The 18,274-nt window shown below is 42.3% G+C and overlaps 1 protein-coding gene across 2 annotated transcripts in view; it reads left to right on the top strand.

Annotated features, from left to right (window-relative positions):
* The window catches only part of nbas (NBAS subunit of NRZ tethering complex), a 153,337-nt gene that overhangs the window by 18,808 nt on the left and 116,255 nt on the right, over positions 1–18,274 (top strand). For both annotated transcript variants that reach the window (XM_080047550.1, XM_080047551.1), the window contains exons 10-19: positions 859–1,000; positions 1,131–1,196; positions 1,665–1,793; positions 2,420–2,483; positions 3,231–3,424; positions 5,843–6,118; positions 9,798–9,923; positions 10,222–10,373; positions 10,965–11,102; positions 18,021–18,099. In XM_080047550.1, coding sequence (XP_079903676.1) covers positions 859–1,000; positions 1,131–1,196; positions 1,665–1,793; positions 2,420–2,483; positions 3,231–3,424; positions 5,843–6,118; positions 9,798–9,923; positions 10,222–10,373; positions 10,965–11,102; positions 18,021–18,099 — 1,366 coding nt within the window. The remainder of the gene's footprint in view (positions 1–858; positions 1,001–1,130; positions 1,197–1,664; positions 1,794–2,419; positions 2,484–3,230; positions 3,425–5,842; positions 6,119–9,797; positions 9,924–10,221; positions 10,374–10,964; positions 11,103–18,020; positions 18,100–18,274) is intronic.

The following is an 18,274-nucleotide window of genomic DNA, read 5'->3' as shown; positions in this document are numbered from 1 at the left end:
CTGTACGGTATTGAAGAGAACATGCTCAGGTCCAGTGATGAGGTGCACAGATGGGATTACAGATGATGACGGAAATGTTTCCCAGATGCGCGCTGAGACATTGTGATCTTCTCATTATCCGAATTAGAGACAGAGTTAATGTACTGAATGTATAGAGGCGTACATACACAATATGCAGAATGTGAATCGGGGATGCTAGAAGTACTCTAGCATCTGTTTTTAATGACATCAGACATAAGCTGCAATGTCCACACACACACACAAATTAGCTTTTTCATCCGTTTACAAAACTCCCTCTCAGTGCAATCGGCTCTGATCTTAAATGTTCACCGCCTTTGCACCAGGGGGCAGTATTGAGCTGGATGGCATGTCTTCTTCCTCCTCACCTCCCCCTGACTTCATGACCATTGTCGCATGATTTGCCCTGTTTCTCTGCAAAGAGAGGTCCACACAGTTTGGGTCTTATCTTTGCTTGGACCATTGATTCCAACATTCTTCAAACAGTCCCTTTTTGATGAATCACTTTTCAATCCCGCTACTGCTGAGTGGCACTTCAGTAGTCTGGATGCTCACTGATAGCCTGGTTTGATCCCCCAAGCTGGAGGATGACCTCACAGTGGTCCACATTCATTCTCTCTCCTCCTCGTTACTCAATGAAGACTGATGTCTCATAATCATCGAAATTGTGTGTGTGTGTGTGTGTGTGTGTGTGTGTGTGTGTGTGTGTGTGTGTGTGTGTGTGTGTGTGTGTGTGTGTGTGTGTGTGTGTGTGTGTGTGTGTGTGTGTGTGTGTGTGTGTGTGTGTGTGTGTGTGTGTGTGTGTGTGTGTGTGTGTGTGTGTGTGTGTGTTTGGATCAGATTGCTGCTGGTGGGGGGCTGTGAGTCTGGGGATGACAGCAGCAGGTCCAAGGCCTCTTCCTATGGCCTTACAGCATGGAGGACTCTGTCGGGCTCTCCACACTACAAGCAGGTCACCAGCTATGAGGACGATGTCAATCCGGTAAGGAGGCGCCCACACACAGATGTCCATGCACATGTTAATTCATGAACCTATCTTACACACACACACAAACACACACAATTATTTTCTTCTATCCCCCTCCCTCCCTCCCTCCCCCCACATCTGACAGAATCAGAAGAGAGCTTTCTTCAAGATGCCCAGTCTGAGACTATTTTCCCGGCAAGGAGATGAAAAGGTAAAAAAGGGGCTCTTCTTTCCACTTCTCTTCAATTAAAATGTAAAAGCTGAAAGGTGGAGAATGTTTGTTGTCTGCAAAGAGAGGCCCACTGTTTTTATCACTTTTTATTCAAAATCAGTGAATATCTCCTCACGATCCGCTCCCTGTCCGTACTGTTTGCGCGCTGAAAAAAATCATCCAATTGTTTTTACACACTCTGTAAACGGGCATGTTGTTGCTATGGTGGGCCCCTTTCATTAACATGACCCTTTGTTTACAAACCAGATCACCTACCCTATGCTTTGTTTGAACACCGGATTTCTTTCTCACGCATACACAGTACGCATAGATAGAAGATCATGAGGAGATATTCACTTATTTTGACAGAAGGTAATCTTAACAAAAAGCATTCTCCAGAATTTCTAAGCCCACCTCTTAATGGTCGAGAGTTTAGACATTTACTTTTGGCCCTGTGCGTTTGTCCAGGACGGTGTCTTCCGCATGAGCCTGAGCCCCGATGCCACCCTGCTGGCTGTCATCCACTTCTCTGGCCGCCTGTCTCTCTGGGACATGCCCTCCCTCAAACAGAGGAACTCCTGGAGCCAAGACCAACAGGTAGGTACACCTTCCAAGCTGCTGGGGCTTATGTGTATGCACGCTTCTTGATTTAGCTTATTCGGGAATAAAACCTGTGCACATTTGCCGTTGTGTGTGGTGGTAATATTTTGTACATTAGATGCTTGACTGACTGTATTAATGTAATATCTCCCTGGCCGAGAGAGAGAGAGAGAGAGAGAGAGAGAGAGAGAGAGAGAGAGAGAGAGAGAGAGAGAGAGAGAGAGAGAGAGAGAGAGAGAGAGAGAGAGAGAGAGAGAGAGAGAGAGAGAGAGAGAGAGAGAGAGAGAGAGAGAGAGAGAGAGAGAGAGAGAGAGAGAGAGAGAGGTGTGTATGTGTGCTTCCATTAGATATAAGTGAGGTGGCCTAGGGAGAGCTTTATATTTGCAGAATGTTTTGCAGATTTATGCGGCTTGTGTGTGTTCTGCTTCATTGCTGGTCTGTGCTGGCAGAGCTATTGTGTGTGTGTGTAAGTGTAAACAGGGTTAGCAGATTAATTTCTTCCCCCTCCTCCCTCCCTCCCTACCTCCCTCCCCTCCCCTCCCCTCCCCTCGCCTCCCCTCCCTTCTTTTTCTTTTCCTTCCTTTACTTCCTTTGGTCCCTCCATCCTTCGGTCCTCCCCGCAGCCAGGATTTGAGGAGATCAATCCGGAGTGGAAAACATCGCTGGAGAAGAGAAAGAAAATAAAAGGTAGCTTGGCCTAAAGCGCTAAAGAGAGCCCACTTTGTTGCTGACACTGGATACAATTTAATGATCTTTGACACGTCTTATTCACTGAATTATACAGTTATTTATAAATACAAGCACAGAGTGTGTGCCAAAGCTAGCAAATATGTTTCCCTGCCACAGGGTCCATGCGTGCGAGAGTGTGTTTCTGTGCTTGTGTTAGTGCATATGTGTGTGCAATGTGCATGCATGTAGCTGTACACAAAGTGTTGGGCTAGTAGTGATGATGGCTGTGACAGCATGTGTAGGCAATTATCTGTGTGAGTCTTTATCTCATAAGGGAAGAGTGATAGATATGCCCGCATGTGTAAACGATGTGTATCAGAGAAAGGAAACACATTAGAATAGAATAGAATAGAATGGAATAATCTTTATTGTCATTGCACAAGACAACCACATTTTGTTGGAGCAGTCCTCCAGCTGCACAGTTATATAAATATAAAATATAAATATTTTATATAAAAATCAACAATATAAAAATAACATTTTTTCAAAAAGTCAAAGTCCTTAAGTGTCGGTAGTGCGATGTGTGTATGAGATGGGGAGTATCAGTGTGGGAGGGGGGTTGAGTTCAGTAGTGACGCTCTATTGTAGAGTTTATGATCCCCCAAAAGCATGTTCAAGGAAACATATATATATATATACAATACAAATGTCTTATCCTGCCTGTAGTCCATTTGCCCATTACGTCTCTCCATCACCTCTCACCAGAAAAGGAGCAGTACTACCCGCTTGTTGACGTGAACTGGTGGAGTGACAACGTGTTGATTCTGGCTCGCGTCTCCGGCTCCGTCACCGTCTCGTCCGTCCGAACGCTGCGCAACCTGCTGGGGAAATCCTGCGAATGGTTCGAGCCTTCGCCGCGAGTCTCCGAGGCACACGACGGAGGCTTCCTCAGCCTGGAGGTACTAAAGTCCAGATGGTTGGAGTTATTGCAGTTTGGTTGGTTATGTCAGATAACAGATGAGAGGAGAAAAAGTTTTTTGTAGAGAAATCGCTACAAGCATCTTTTTTTTAAAATACTTTATTTATGTATTTTTCTTTAGAGAACATACACAAAAAGAAACTGAAAAAAGGAGCACAAAAACAAAAGACCAAATTCAAATACTCAACTAACATGGCCTACTCTACAGGTTTCTAAGGACTTCCAATTACATCGTTTAGGTGTCATGTAGGTCCCTTCAGTACTGTTATATAGTCAAGGAAAGGCTGCAATATTTCTTTAAACTTCTCTGCTTTCTCTTTAATCTCATATCGAATTTTCCCCATATATAAAGTACTGGAGAACTAGCCAGATCGCTACAAGTATCTTTTTGGGAAAACCTTACTTTATCAATCTTGGCCGTAAGGGCTTTAAAAGGCAGGTTTGGCAACTGTGTATATTGACTGGTGATACATCAATTGATGAGTTACGAACAACGTAACGTAATTCCCCCAAATAATTTTTTTTTTCTCACAAAAAATAAAATGTATCCCAAAAGTCCCATGGTATTATATGGTTCAGTTTGACTGTGTCATTTCGTAAAAGCGTGTGTGTTACAGCACAAGCCTGTGATGATGAAATCCCACATCTACGCTTCTTTATCCCCGAACAAAGACCCTGATTTCGTATCACCCTCTGCTTATTTCAGCCTTTTCGCTTTTCTCTCTTTCTTTTTTTTGTAGTTATCTGATTGCATAGGGAGATAGAGAGAGGGGGAATTTCTTTACAAACCAGCTGCCAACTTTTTGGAAAGGTTTCATCAGCCTGCTTCTGCACGGAGTGGGGGGGTTGGGTGATGATGTGTGTATCTGTATCAGCAGAGGGGTTTTGTGTGCGAAATGGAAATGTGAGTTGAAATCCCCTTGGACGTGGGGCTTGTACTGCGTCTACGCCTCCGCAGATGTGAAGTCTTGTGACCTTGCGGCGTTTATAAAGATTAGTGCATGTGTGCTTCTTCCTGTTTGCGATGAGTTGGTGTAAGTGCATTGTACCTGTGCAGCACTATTGTTGTTGCTTCCGCTGCTTATTGATTAGGTCACTCTTAACATGTTTTACCGGTGCTAAATGTTTCATAAACCTTGGCTCGGCGCAAAGCTTTCCAGCATGTTTTTTTTCTCTATGGAGATAAAACACAAATGGGGGTGGGGCATCGAGGACTTGATTGAGGCAATTACAAACCTAAAGAACAAGACAACTTCAAAGGAGCACTTTGGACATCTTGGATTGAGATGTTTTATTGGGCAGCCTTACCTCGCTGGTTGTCTGTTGTCTAGACAGTGTGCTGATCCGGCACAAGGGCGTTTTAAATCGAGTATGTTTACCAATTTAAGCAACACTAGATGTTCACCGTGCCGCACTGCATTCCCGTGCACTATTTTTTTCCATTGATCACTTCCTGCTGGCAAAGAAAGTGTCCACACTTGGCAACATCAAAATGTCATTCTGCGCAAAAAGGCTGTAAATCTGACTGCCTCGATCATTTGGAATGAGGCGTTCTTCTGTTTTTTTTTTTTTTTTTACAGCCCTCGCTTTATGATTTGGTGCCAACACAACAGATGTATTTTTATGCCGAAAGACAACTGTGTGCTTTATGAACACTGCCGAGGCATATGTCAGCGTTATAAGTCAAAGTCGTGTTTAACTCTGTTTAACTTGTGTATTTTATGCTACACTTGTTCATCAATTCTCTTGTGCACCTTAATTTTTTTATACCTTCTTCTACCATCTTCCTCAAAGCTTTAGTGTGTAACTTTTTCATACGAATGAATGTCGGTTACATTCAAGCCATCGCAGAATGAGTTGACACATAACTGATTAAGCCTATCAGCTCCACAATACTCTCTCTGTATTTCTCAGTATGGCAGCGTTTACAAACTGGTGTCACCTCCTGACGCTGGCGCAAGAGCTCAAGTAGTGCCCTCGAAAAATAAATCAGTTCATGATTTTTCTGCTAAGAAAAACCCTGAATGTAGTCAAAAGCAGAGAAGGAATCAAATCCATGCTCGTTCACCGAAGGCTTACCTCTTGTAGACACTTCTCAGCTTTCCTTCTGTGTTGTTGCAATTACTCAGCGTTCCTCATGGGGGGCCACAGTAGTTACGCACCATAGCTTTAATATTTTGTCACTTCTCAGTTTTAGCTCTGTGTTGTTGTAATTACTCAGCGTTCCTCATGGCGGGGGGGGGGCAGTAGTTACACACTTTAGCTTTAATATTTTGTCACTTCTCAGTTTTAGCTCTGTGTTGTTGTAATTACTCAGCATTCCTCATGGGGGTGGCCACAGTAGTTACGCACTATAGCTTTAATATTTTGTGTCCCATTTGTAATTTCCCCTCCACAGTGCGAGGTGAAGCTGGCTCAGAAGCGCGGGCGCCTGGAGAGCAGCACGAGCGGCGGGGCCAGTGAGGACGAGGAGGGCGATGACGGCGGGGACTCTGACTCTGACGAGGAGTCCTCGGCCAAGGCGCGCTACTTCGGCTACGTCAAACAGGGCCTGTACTATGTGACAGAGATGGAGCGCTTCGCCCCGCCGCGCAAGCGCCCGCGCACTGTCATCAAGAACTACCGCCTGGTCAGTCTGAGGTCAACCACGCCAGAAGAACTGTACCAGAGGAAGGTAGGAGTTGGCGTTGAGCATGTACATTTTTTAAGAGAACACACACACACACACACACACACACACACACACACACACACACACACACACACACACACACACACACACACACACACACACACACACACACACACACACACACACACAAATAAAATAGACAACTAACATGGACTTCCAATTATATTGTTTAAACTATAGGCAAATGTTAAACGTAAGATAAAAAGTCAATGAGGTGTCATGAAGGTCCCTTCAGTACTGTTATATAGTCAAGGAAAGGCTGCCATATTTGTTTAAACTTCTCCGCTTTCCCTGAAATATCATATCGAATTTTCTCCATATATAAAGTACTGGAGAACTCTATGAACCAGATGTCCAAGCATGCACATGACATGAAGCAGAAAAAAACATTTCTTAAGGTAATAGCTTTGAATGCTGTTGTGCTCCAAAGGTAAAAGCTCATAGGGCACCTTTTGATAGCAGGGTGGGAACACAATTCAGTAAGAGGGATGCATATAATAGGTGTTGTCTTTTTTCCCAAAGGCTATATCCAAATTGCTACTTTTTTGGGTTTGAAGGAGCAAATGTTGAAAAGTACTGGATCAGTTGATGGGAGAATAATGATACAGTAAAAGAAATTGTCCAGCCATTCAGAGGACAACCTTGATCCAGGGACTTTTTTTTGTCTTTTTTTCCCCTATGAAATTGTTTTTAGCCTTCCTAGAGGACTTAGATTTCTGTTACTGTTTACTTATTTACTGCGGCACACACACAACAAAATTCTTATGTGCTTAGGCGAGAAAAGCTTTTGTCATTGTTCATGCCCCAATGCCTTCATGTTTGGATATAAATGCTCTTTTAGCTCACGGATCTACACACAAACAGTTCCCGATCTGGCGTGTAGCTCCCTGACTCGCACAGTGTTATGAATTCACAAAATGTATATGACATATTTAATATTTTAAAGATACTTCGTTCGTAATTACACCACCCCCCTTTTGTGAGGCCCTTTATCATATTCCCACTGATACACGAGTCACATGAGCCTCACTGTAATTCAAGTAATCGTTTTCTAAGAGCAGTTGTCAATTGTCTGCTATGGCGGATATCACATTTACCATGCGAGTCTTCATTTCTTTTGCTCCTGCCTAATTTGGCAGCAGCTGAAGGACGTCACATAAATCTGTTTGGTCACTGACTGAATTATAACAAGCTGATCTACAAAAATTGGTTTCTGACTAAATGAATCGGGTGCCAACTCATTGAAGCTGCCATTTTTTATTTATTTTTTGCTGGATCCACTCCGGCGTGCCTTCCAAAAGGAGAAATGAAAAACGGGGAAAGATGTTTTTCGGCGCGCTTTATGGGCTATTTCTCAGTCGGCCCCCGGGGGTCTCTCTGAAATGCTAATTGCTGCATTAGAAATATGGCTGTTGTTGCTGTACTCGCTACAAATTGCCGCAAAGACAAAAACACGCTCCATCACAAAGCACAGTATCGGCTCTCAACGGTACCAAGTCAGAGCGTGATTCATCAGTCATTTTTATGACCCGTCATCCACTTCCTTCTTCATCATTGTCATCATCATTACATGCCATTAGTCATTACCGTCATCCTAACAGTGGAGAGTTTCAAAGTCATATATCATGATTATCTCTTTGTAACACTTGGTTGCTGCGGCACGACCCAAGCTGCTGCCACCACTGTCCTGTTGAAATTATTTATTTTGCTCCATTCACATGTACCACGTGTAGGCGTGTGAGTGAAGGGTGAAGGGTCGTCTGTATTGTCTGCATGTATATGTATGTTATTTCAATATGTTATTTGTTTATTTTTTGTTTATTTTTATTTCTTTTGTGAAATCATTTGAACATATTTTTTTATTGTATTTTCATGCTTTTAATTTTTCTTTTTTTGATATGTCTGAAATATATTGAATCAAATCAATGCGTGTGTGTATCTTCGTGTATCCATGCAGATTTGGCTTATTGCGTTTGTCAATACCTTATTTCTTGTGTCCTATTTACACACACACACACACACACACACACACTCTCACACACACACAGAGAATAAGAATAACTTGACCTCTCCTCAGAGAATCACCTCACTCGCAGTCTGTAGTGAAATTGACTGTGAATAGACTATAACAAGCGATTCCTGGGTTATATCCTCAAGTCAGCATCGCTTCATGTGCTCAGGAGTTTGATGATGGTTTCATGCCATAACCCTGCCTGTGTGAGTAGCGCGCTGGCAGAGCTGCTAACAGTTTTATTAGCTAAATCCAGGGAGAGAAGGAAGGCTTTTTTGATGTCCTCCTACGTGAGGTTTTACTGTGTGGGGTTCTTATTGCCCTCGAGGAACCACAGTCTGGCTTAATGTGTTGCTTTGTACTCCTACACACAGAAAGAGATGGCTACTGTCTGTGTGTGTGTGTGTGTGTGTGTGTGTGTGTCAGCACACTCGCACACATGTGCACTGACACACATCGAGTGGGCCGCATAAACTGAAGTGTAGACATCGATATGACAAAAAAACTCTTTACGGATCATTCTGTTTAATGTCTAAACAAGGTAAAAATAAAAATAAAATAAAAGTGACAACAACAACAGCCACTGAATAAGATATGGTGAAAAGACCAAGAGTATGCAGCAATGCATGCTTGTTTAAATAGTCCACTACTACAGACATCATACTAGCAGTAGGGGTTGCTGTGCAAGACTTGTACAAACCTAATGACATTACTAGCAACCTCAGCATGCTTACTAGCAAATTTTAGCATGCTTACACAGAACTCTTACAAGGTGACTAATAGGAAACCTGCTAAAAATGTGAACGTTAATTAGCACAGACATTGTTAGCATGTGCCCAAGAACAGCTGCAAGTGCGCCTTTAGAGGCGTATCTTAGCGTTGTTATTCTTGCAGTGAAGTGAAGCAGTACTGAAGCTCTGTGTATATGTGATATTAGATCCTAATTTCTGGCTCCTAAATCCTTCTTTGGGAGTTCTCCCTCTTTCTATTAGATTTTTCCCCCCAAAATATTCCATTCCTCCTCAACTGTTCTCCTTTGTATCCATCTGTAGCAGACCCAATTCAGACTATGTCACATTGAACATTTGCCACACAGTGTGAAGTCTGCATGTCAGAGCGGTTCCCATCCAGCCCTCTAGCATTCAGAGTGCATACTCACTCAGGATTTGGGAAGTGCCATATAGCTTGTGCTCAGGTTATTTCAGAACCCTTGCTTTTTTTGTCCTTCACTGGAATGGAAAATTACACCAGGGACTTTTTCTCCTGTCTGTGTCTTATTTCTATTCTTTTTTTTTTGTGTGACTAGATTTGATGAATTTGTTTAATGCATCGTTTTCATTAAATTCTGTTTTAGGAACACAGAACTTGGAGATTGATTCATAAATATACCTCTTTGGATAATAATGGGCATTTAAAAACAAATGATGCAAAAAAATACCTCCCAGAATATGAAATGAATTAAAAATGTTTTGCACTTCTGTTATTTTTTTATTTTTTGTACCTGGCCTATATTTTACATCATAATATCAACCGTGTTTCATAATTAGAGTGCCGTCTGCTCCAATTACTTGTCGAGCCTCTCTATCAAATGCATTGTTCCTTTTCGTTTGACAAAAATGAACGCTCATGTGTCGTATATTCATCTCACAGATTGACAATGAAGAATATGGCGAAGCCCTGTCTCTTGCCCAGGCGTATAATCTGGATTCTGACCTGGTCTACCAGAGACAGTGGAGGAAGAGTACTGTCAGCATCGCCTCCATACAAGATTATCTGGTGAGAGATGGTTAAGAAGAGAGCGAGAGGGAGACACTGCGAATTGTTGCAAAGTTCTGGTGTTTATCACAGTATATTAGATTTTTCTTGTTAGAAATAATGTGTGTGGGGAGCAAGTGGGAGTGCAGCACCCAACCCCCTTACTCTATTTCACGCATCATTTTTACCAATTTGTAGCATATTTTCACACCCTTTCCCTTTTTGCGGAAATTCTCTATCTTACTTTATCACATCATTTTCTTCTGAACTCATTCCCTTTTCCTCCCTTTCCCCCCCCTTCTACATCCCCACCCGCCAGAGCAAGATTTGCAAGCGATCGTGGGTGCTGCACGAGTGTGTGGAGCGCGTGCCGGAGAATGTGGACGCGGCTAAAGAGCTGCTGCAGTACGGCCTGAAAGGAACCGACCTGGAGGCCCTCATAGCCATAGGAAACAGGGAAGACGGGGGCAGGTAAAGGGCATGCACCAACACAGCAGCACACACACACACACACACGTCACACACACACACACACACCAAAAAACCACAATCCCTGCACATGCATATAGGGCCTATACAGAGTCTGGAAAGTTTGGAAACGGCTTGATATTTTAAATCTAATATTTTTAAAGGTTTTAAATTATGCGCACAATCTGAACAAATTACTGGAAAATTCAGGATTTTGGACCATTTTGACCAGACTCACTGAACTAGGGATAGTCAATAAACAACATGCTGACTTGGCCATGTTATTGATAAATAAATGATCATTAAAAAAAGCTCATGTACCACGCTCTCAGTTTGATTGATAATTTGCAATTAGTAATTAGTCTTATTTATATTAATAATTTTTCTGTGTTTTTTTTCCAATAGCGTTATTAGGTGATTGGTCACACTTTTATCTTAAAATGTTATAAAGAAATCTGTATAAAGAACCCTGTGCTTAGTCTGTAGAGGAGAGTAGAATTAGTTTTTTATAGCCCGCTTTAATGGCTTTTATCCATATTTCACTTTTTTATCTTCAGTATATGTTCAATCATTTCTCTGCCACGCCCCACACAGGTTTATCATGCCAGGGGACATGGACCTGGACGACCTCCCGTACGAGGACATCCTGTCAGATGAAGTGGAGCCAGAATTGAAAACGGAGAAGGAAAGCAGGAAGAGAGGAGAGCTGTTGGCCAAGGTCGACTTCAGCAGGTAAAGTGACATATATAGTATATATATAGTGTCATATACTGTTGGTTGACAGTCATATACTGAGAACGACCGCAGACGGGAATCGAACCCGGGCCTGCTGTTGGGCCCGGACCGGGGGGGGGGACACCCTACCAACTGAGCTAAGGGCGCCCCAAGGGGCTATACTTTTTAAATGGAGGAACTGAGCTTGGTTGGCAAGCATCTGTCTTACTGTAATGCCCTCGTGCGAGTCACCGAAGTCCCTATAAAAGTATCCTATTACAGTATGGAATGGAATGGCGATGTCGGTCAGATTTTTTCGTGTTGCATGGGGTTTGGTCTTTTTTATTGGTCAGTAGTAAAGCAGTAGCACTTTGGACATCTAGTCGACGGGTCACCAAGACATTTCAAGCACATAATAATGGTTCTCCATTGAATGAAGCTTGCTGACTTAAGTGATCCACCTGACCTTCCATCTTGTGCCACCATGAGGTTGACATTTGTGATTCCGAGTGAAATCTCTTGAAAAGTATTGGATGGATTGCCGTTGACATTTGTATCAGATATCCAAGGACCCTGGTGGACACATTTGAATGACTTTTGTGATCCTCTGACTTTTACTTCAGCACCACCAGTGGGACAATTTTGACTTATTCAGGGACCATCTACTTGATGAATTTGGGACCGATATTCATGATTGCCGAATGATGTATCCCAATGACTATTCCCTCCTGTCTTTTTCTCTTCTGCAACCAGCGCATTCACATTTTTGCTTCATAGTGAAATTTCTGGACAACTATGGAATAGATTGCCATGAAAGTTGGTAGAGACATTCATTCCCCTTTTTTATGTGTTCCCTGAGTTTTCAATTAACTTCATCATTGTTTCTGCAAATGGTAAACATTATACTGATGCTCAACATCAACATGTCAGCAGCAGTGTCATTGTGAGCATGTTAGAAAAGTGATGTGACCTTTAACTCAAAGCACCACTGTGTCACACATTGTAATTAATCTAATTAATTACAGGCTCTGTGATTAATTAATCTAAATTAATCGCATACTTATATGACACTTTTATGCCTGTTTATAAACAGCTGTATAGCCTACTACAGTTTGTTTCTCTCTCTCTCGCGCGCGCTCTCGCTCTCCGTCTGTCGTAACTTCTGTCTCCTCCTCAGTCAGGTTTCTACATGAAATAAAATTAGGAACTAGCGCCGGATTTTCTCAAAAAAACAAGCAGACTAAATGACGACTGTCCGTCTCCCACAACAGACAGCGCTGCACTGCAAAAGATGCGCATAGCCTATGCCGACTAATTCACCATCGTCGTACTAATAGGCAAAACTATTGGCCCACACACACCACACACACATATACACACACACACACGGGGCGGGTGTCCGTTTATGCGAGAGACGAGACAGCTAGCAAACAAAATTGAGACACACGGAGGAAGATTGAGAGATACTGTTTTGAATCTACATTGTTGCACCCACTAAATCAATAATGCACAGACACTGCGGAGAATAAAGTAAGATGTCTTCCTACCTTCATGCTTATTTGCCCGAAGCATCCCATAAACCGTCCATAGAGCCCTTGGCCCCTTTCCCCTGCTTCTCTCTTTACTTTTCTCTCTTTTACCCGTGCGGGCCGTGTCCGCAAGCTACAGCTGGTGCAGCTGCGCACCTCTTTTGCACCGGGTCAAAGGGCAATATAGACGTGCGATTAATCTTCGTTAATTTTTTTTATCGCGTTAATTTTTCTGTGATTAATTAATCGAAATTAACGCGTTAATTTGACAGCCCTAGTTTATATAAATTTTCACTTAACCCTTTAAGACTGCACCACCATTGGTTCAACCCCAGCTTCCGTCTCTGAGTAGCACCTGTTATGTGGGCGGCAAAATCCCACTTTAGGGGAACATGACCACGACCCCCATTAAACGCCTTGTCGGCAGGTTGTGGGGTTGGTAGAAGTACGATGTGAAGAACTTCAATTGACCCATCATTGTTCACACAGCTATACAGTACTGTGAAAATAAAGACAGGGAGAGAGAGAGTGGTGAGGGTATTTAATGTTTGTTTAGTTAAGGAAAGCATTAGGAAAATGGGAGCGAAGGCTGCCAAATGTGACACTGATTGTTTGATTAGGTCACACGCCGAGAGAGGGGGGATCATGAAGGCAGGAACATTAATGAGGATGAAGGGGAGAGTTGGGCAGGGAGCGTTGGTGGAGATTAGTGGGTAATCTGCTCGAGGTAATTTATGCCTTTGTTGTCGAGTGCCCAGGGAAAGACTAATGAAAAACCCTTTAGTGATCACTAATCACCTCTCACAAACGCGCGCACGAGCACAGAAGCGCACACACACACATACACACACACACACATACAGAACACAAACGAGCATGCAAAACACTATACACACCACGTAATAAGACTTGTAAGCTTAGCACCAGGTCATACACACATTTGGTCAAATGGATGTAAACAAGAAGATCATGGGCACATACTGAAATGAATGAGGCACATGTCATTTGCATATCCATCCATACCGTGTTTACTGAAGAAAGTTATTGTGCACACACAGGTATTTCAAGCCTCAGTAGCTGTATTGTGCCGTCTCTTTTTGTTCCTCTCACCTCAGACACTTAACCGTTGAGCCTCTAGCTACATATGAATGAGGAAGAGCCGAAATGGCGTAATATTGAGCTTTCTGTTTAACTCATTGTGTAATAAAACTGTTGAGCTTTATGGCGTACCTGTAGCCCATGGTAGATAGAGAAAAGCTGGAGGATAAGAAAAAGATATAAGAGGGAGTAAAACATTGATACTTTACAAACTATTAAAAAAAAAACATTAACATTATATCCACAGTGAATTACCTTCTTTAAACACACATATTTTACTCCTTTTCTGTAACTTTGCATGAGTGTGTTTGCAAGGCAGCTTAGATGTGTGGCCCTTTATATATATATGTGTGTGTGCCTTTGGGTGCAGTGAAGCCCCTCGCTAATGGATCAAACCATGTTGCCTTGAGGCCTACCGTCGTGGTCTGAGACAGATAATAACTCTCTTAATTTCTTTTTAACTACACTACCATTACAGAAATGGCCTGGCATCGATCACAGCTTCTCTCTTTTTGTGTGTGTGTGTGTGTGTGTGTGTGTGGACGAGGGCTGTACTCATGAGTGTATCTTTTGTTCTGAATATATTTCGAGGTTGTCTGTGTTTTTGTGTATACTGTACATGTGGTGGTGTGGTAAAGACATGGATAACCCAAGACATTCTCTTCTCTCACAAGTCTGTGTAATGCAATAAAGTGTGATTATTCTTAACTCATGATTAAAAAAAAAGAAGGGAAAAACAACTTTTGGAAGTAACTGTTAGCAAAGAAATTGTTTGCTATTGGCGCTTTTTTCTTCCATCTCTTTATTACTACCAGCTTTACTCCTGTAGGCGATGTGTTGTGCTTGTACGGCATTCAGTTAAATCCTGAAATGTAATTTACACATACAATACCCATTTCCTTAGGACATTGTTAAGTTCTTATTTGTAACTGTTGTACACCAGTGCAGTGTTGTTTGTCTTTCATGTTTTGAAAGCTATTGTTTTGGCTGCATGCAGACCGCTCTGTGTTTCAGCCTCTTTCTCATCAGTCTGTGTGCGCATTATAAAGTATAATTCAGAATTGGCCATGGGCCATTGTAACTGCTGCTCCGACTCTCTGCATACAACCAAAAGATCTACTATACTGCAGTGGAATCTTGTGTATGTGTCAGAGAGAGAGAGAGATAGAGAGAGAGAGAGAGAGGGAGAGACAGGGAGAGAGAAATAGTGTGAAGATGAGTGTGTGCATTCGGTTGCAAGGTGTTTATGTTCTTATCTGATCTGATTCAGACCTCAATCAGAAGTCTCATTTTCTCCAGCATTGGACGTGTGTGTGTGTGTGTGTGTGTGTTTGTGCACGGACGATCATTTCTGCTTTTACCTGAGGGTTCGTGTGTGTGTGAATGCACGAGCTGAAGGAGATTTTTGGTCTATTTATGCAGTCCAATTCTGTCCCTCACACTGTGTCCTAATCGCTTTTATCACACACCGCATTTCTGTGATTTTGTGTCTTGGATTGTGTGTGCGTGAGTGTGTTAGCCTGTTTATATCGTTCAATATCTGTCCAGTACAGCCATATTCAGGGTGTTTGTATATAGATGGAGAGGGGGGAGCGATGGCATCATGTGATTGTAATAACCTGCAGTTCTGATAGCTTTGGAATGTAAGATGTGAACACACACACACACACAATCACACATACACAAATACACACACATACACACAAACACACAAACACAAACATAAACACACACATACACACACACATACACACCTAGAAGCAATCAGGGTCCAGTTGCTTTACATTAGCACACAGCATGTGCGGTGATGAGTAACAGTCTAAAGCATGGTTTCTGTTGTGCACTTTACATGTTACACCTAACACCCCTCAATCTTCATTCATATATGTCTCATGGTCTTTTCTCCTTGAGTCACTGTTTATTGTAAAGGGCAATTGTAGAGAGCTAATATAAGCCTTTACAAAAAGGCACACGCACTCTGCTGCCCTTTTGGTGTATATCGGTCGTCCCATCTGTATGTGTATCGGTGATCTACGCACTGTTTATGCTGTACATGAGTAGAATCCAGCAATGGGATTAGCAATTTAAAGCAGGCGACGTGGACCTGAATCCATTTACACTTTCAGCCATCTCTAACCTGTTGGTGGCCGTATCAGAAATGCCACTCAGCAACGCCAATGTCAGTCTATGAATTGCACTGAGGGACATGGGACCTTTTTTAATCAATGGTTTATGTTAAAGGCCAGGGTAAACAATGGACACACAAAGATTACATAGAGCCCCGCCAGCTGCTCTGTGAGGCTTTACCTATAGAATACAGTGTTGGCTCTGAGCTAGATGCTCACATTGGTACATTAACACACACTCACAATGCCAGTTCTCGCTCTCTCTCTCTCTCTCTCTCTCTCTCTCTCTCTCCCCCCCCCCACATTCCCTGTCCACTCTCTACTCTCTAGCTGTACACCATCATTAAAGGCAAAAATGCCCCAAAAATATATACAAAAAAAAAAGACAGTCTTGCAGTAAAATTGAGTCAACCAAATTGAGAATTAGCAATGCACTCTGTGTGGATTTCTTCTTCTGATGCCATTTTTGTTCACATTAGAATTCATGACTGAGACAGTAATCTTACAAAAATCTTCTGAGGAATAACAGGCCGCGAAAAAGACATTTCTGACATCTTGTCTCTTCTTCTTCTTCTTCTTCTTCTTCTTCTTCTTCTTCTTCTTCTTCTTCTTCTTCTTCTTCTTCTTCTTCTTCTTCTTCTTCTTCTTCTTCTTCTTCTTCTTCTTCTTCTTCTTCTTCTTCTTCTTCTTCTTCTTCTTCTTCTTCTTCTTCTTCTTCTTCTTCTCTTCTTCTTCTTCTTCTTCTTCTTCTTCTTCTTCTTCTTCTTCTTCTTTCTTCTTCTTCTTCTTCTTCTTCTTCTTCTTCTTCTTCTTCTTCTTCTTCTTCTTCTTCTTCTTCTTCTTCTTCTTCTTCTTCTTCTTCTTCTTCTTCTTCTTTCTTCTTCTTCTTCTTCTTCTTCTTTCTTCTTCTTCTTCTTCTTCTTCTTCTTCTTCTTCTTCTTCTTCTTCTTTTCTTCTTTCTTCTTCTTCTTCTTCTTCTTCTTCTTCTTCTTCTTCTTCTCTTCTTCTTCTTCTTCTTCTTCTTCTTCTTCTTCTTCTTCTTCTTCTTCTTCTTCTTCTTCTTCTTCTTCTTCTCTTCTTCTTCTTCTCTTCTTTCTTCTTCTTCTTCTTCTTCTTCTTCTTCTTCTTCTTCTTCTCTTCTTCTTCTTCTTCTTCTTCTTCTTCTTCTTCTTCTTCTTCTTCTTCTTCTTCTCTTCTTCTTCCTCTTCCTCTTCCTCTTCCTCTTCTCTCCTCTTCCTCTTCCTCTTCCTCTTCTCTTCCTCTTCCTCTTCCTCTTCCTCTTCCTCTTCCCCTTGCTCTGAAGAGGCGCAAGGCAATAATTAGCACTGGTACCATTGCTAAGACGCCACTCTTTGATGTGCCAGAGAGTGTGTTGAGCCAGTGTTAATCTCTGTTAGTCTGCGCAGAGGAGCCTTGATAAGGCTTGATAGCCGCCTCTGTAATGAGGGATTAGGGATTAAGACGGCGGTGAAGGGGGTCAGCTCCCCTGTGGTCACACTGAGGTTGATCCAGGCCAAGCCTATTCTTTTTAAGGGGCTTTGGGCACTGCTTAGCCTGGTCAGGTGTGTGAGAATGTGGTGTAAATTATCCTTTTTACTGTTAAGTATAGTAGTTTGCAGGCCCTGCGGTTCCTTTCCCCCTTGGGCATAGCTCCAGTGATTGAATTGTAGGCAGATCCTTTATTGCCCAGTGCCTTGGTGTTTGGTGGTCATCCAATGTATTTATGGCCCTGATTAAATGACATTGAAAATAGATTTGATTTGCAAAGGGCAACCAGTCACCTCTGTGACAGCCAGCATCCCATACATTACAACGGAGGGGCTCCGGTGGTCATAAGGAGTTGATTTGTTGCCCTTAGAAAATGATTAGGTCTAGAGGGCAGTATGTGGTATTGTTGTCACCAGTCCCAGGCATTGTTATAGGTCCCTATGGGTATACTGTATAAGGGCAATTGACTGTTAATATAAAGCTAGGGTGTGAGTTAGTGCAGTGTGGGGACAGAGCTAAACATTTGATTGGACTAGTGAGACCCAAACACAAATCAGATCTTACTGTACGGTAATTTGTATTTTCAAGGTGGCGTTTTTGGATTTTAATTGTGAACTTGTGTCTTTGCAGGCAAGCTGTTAATTTGTGTGTGTGTGTGTGTGTGTCTGTGTGTGTCTTTGTTATTGCATGTTTAGGCTGACTCTGGAGCAGAAGGAGCTGTGTCGGAGCCGACTGAAACTACTCTCCTACCTGGACCGGCTGGAAACATATGAGGTAACAACAATCTCCCAAACTCGACATTTTGAAAATCCTTCACATACTTAATAAATTACCAGAAGTAATCCTGCGCTATTACAATGATATACAGTTTAATAACATAGGAGACAAGGATAACCACAAAATATAGATCATTCAGGAGCTGGAGAGGTTAAATATTTGCCATTTTTGC

Source organism: Ammodytes marinus (assembly GCF_949987685.1).
Source record: "Ammodytes marinus genome assembly, chromosome: 19".
Classification (NCBI taxonomy): Eukaryota; Metazoa; Chordata; class Actinopteri; order Uranoscopiformes; family Ammodytidae; genus Ammodytes; species Ammodytes marinus.
Note: the sequence above shows the minus strand (reverse complement) of the source record. Positions and strands in the feature narration are given on the sequence as shown.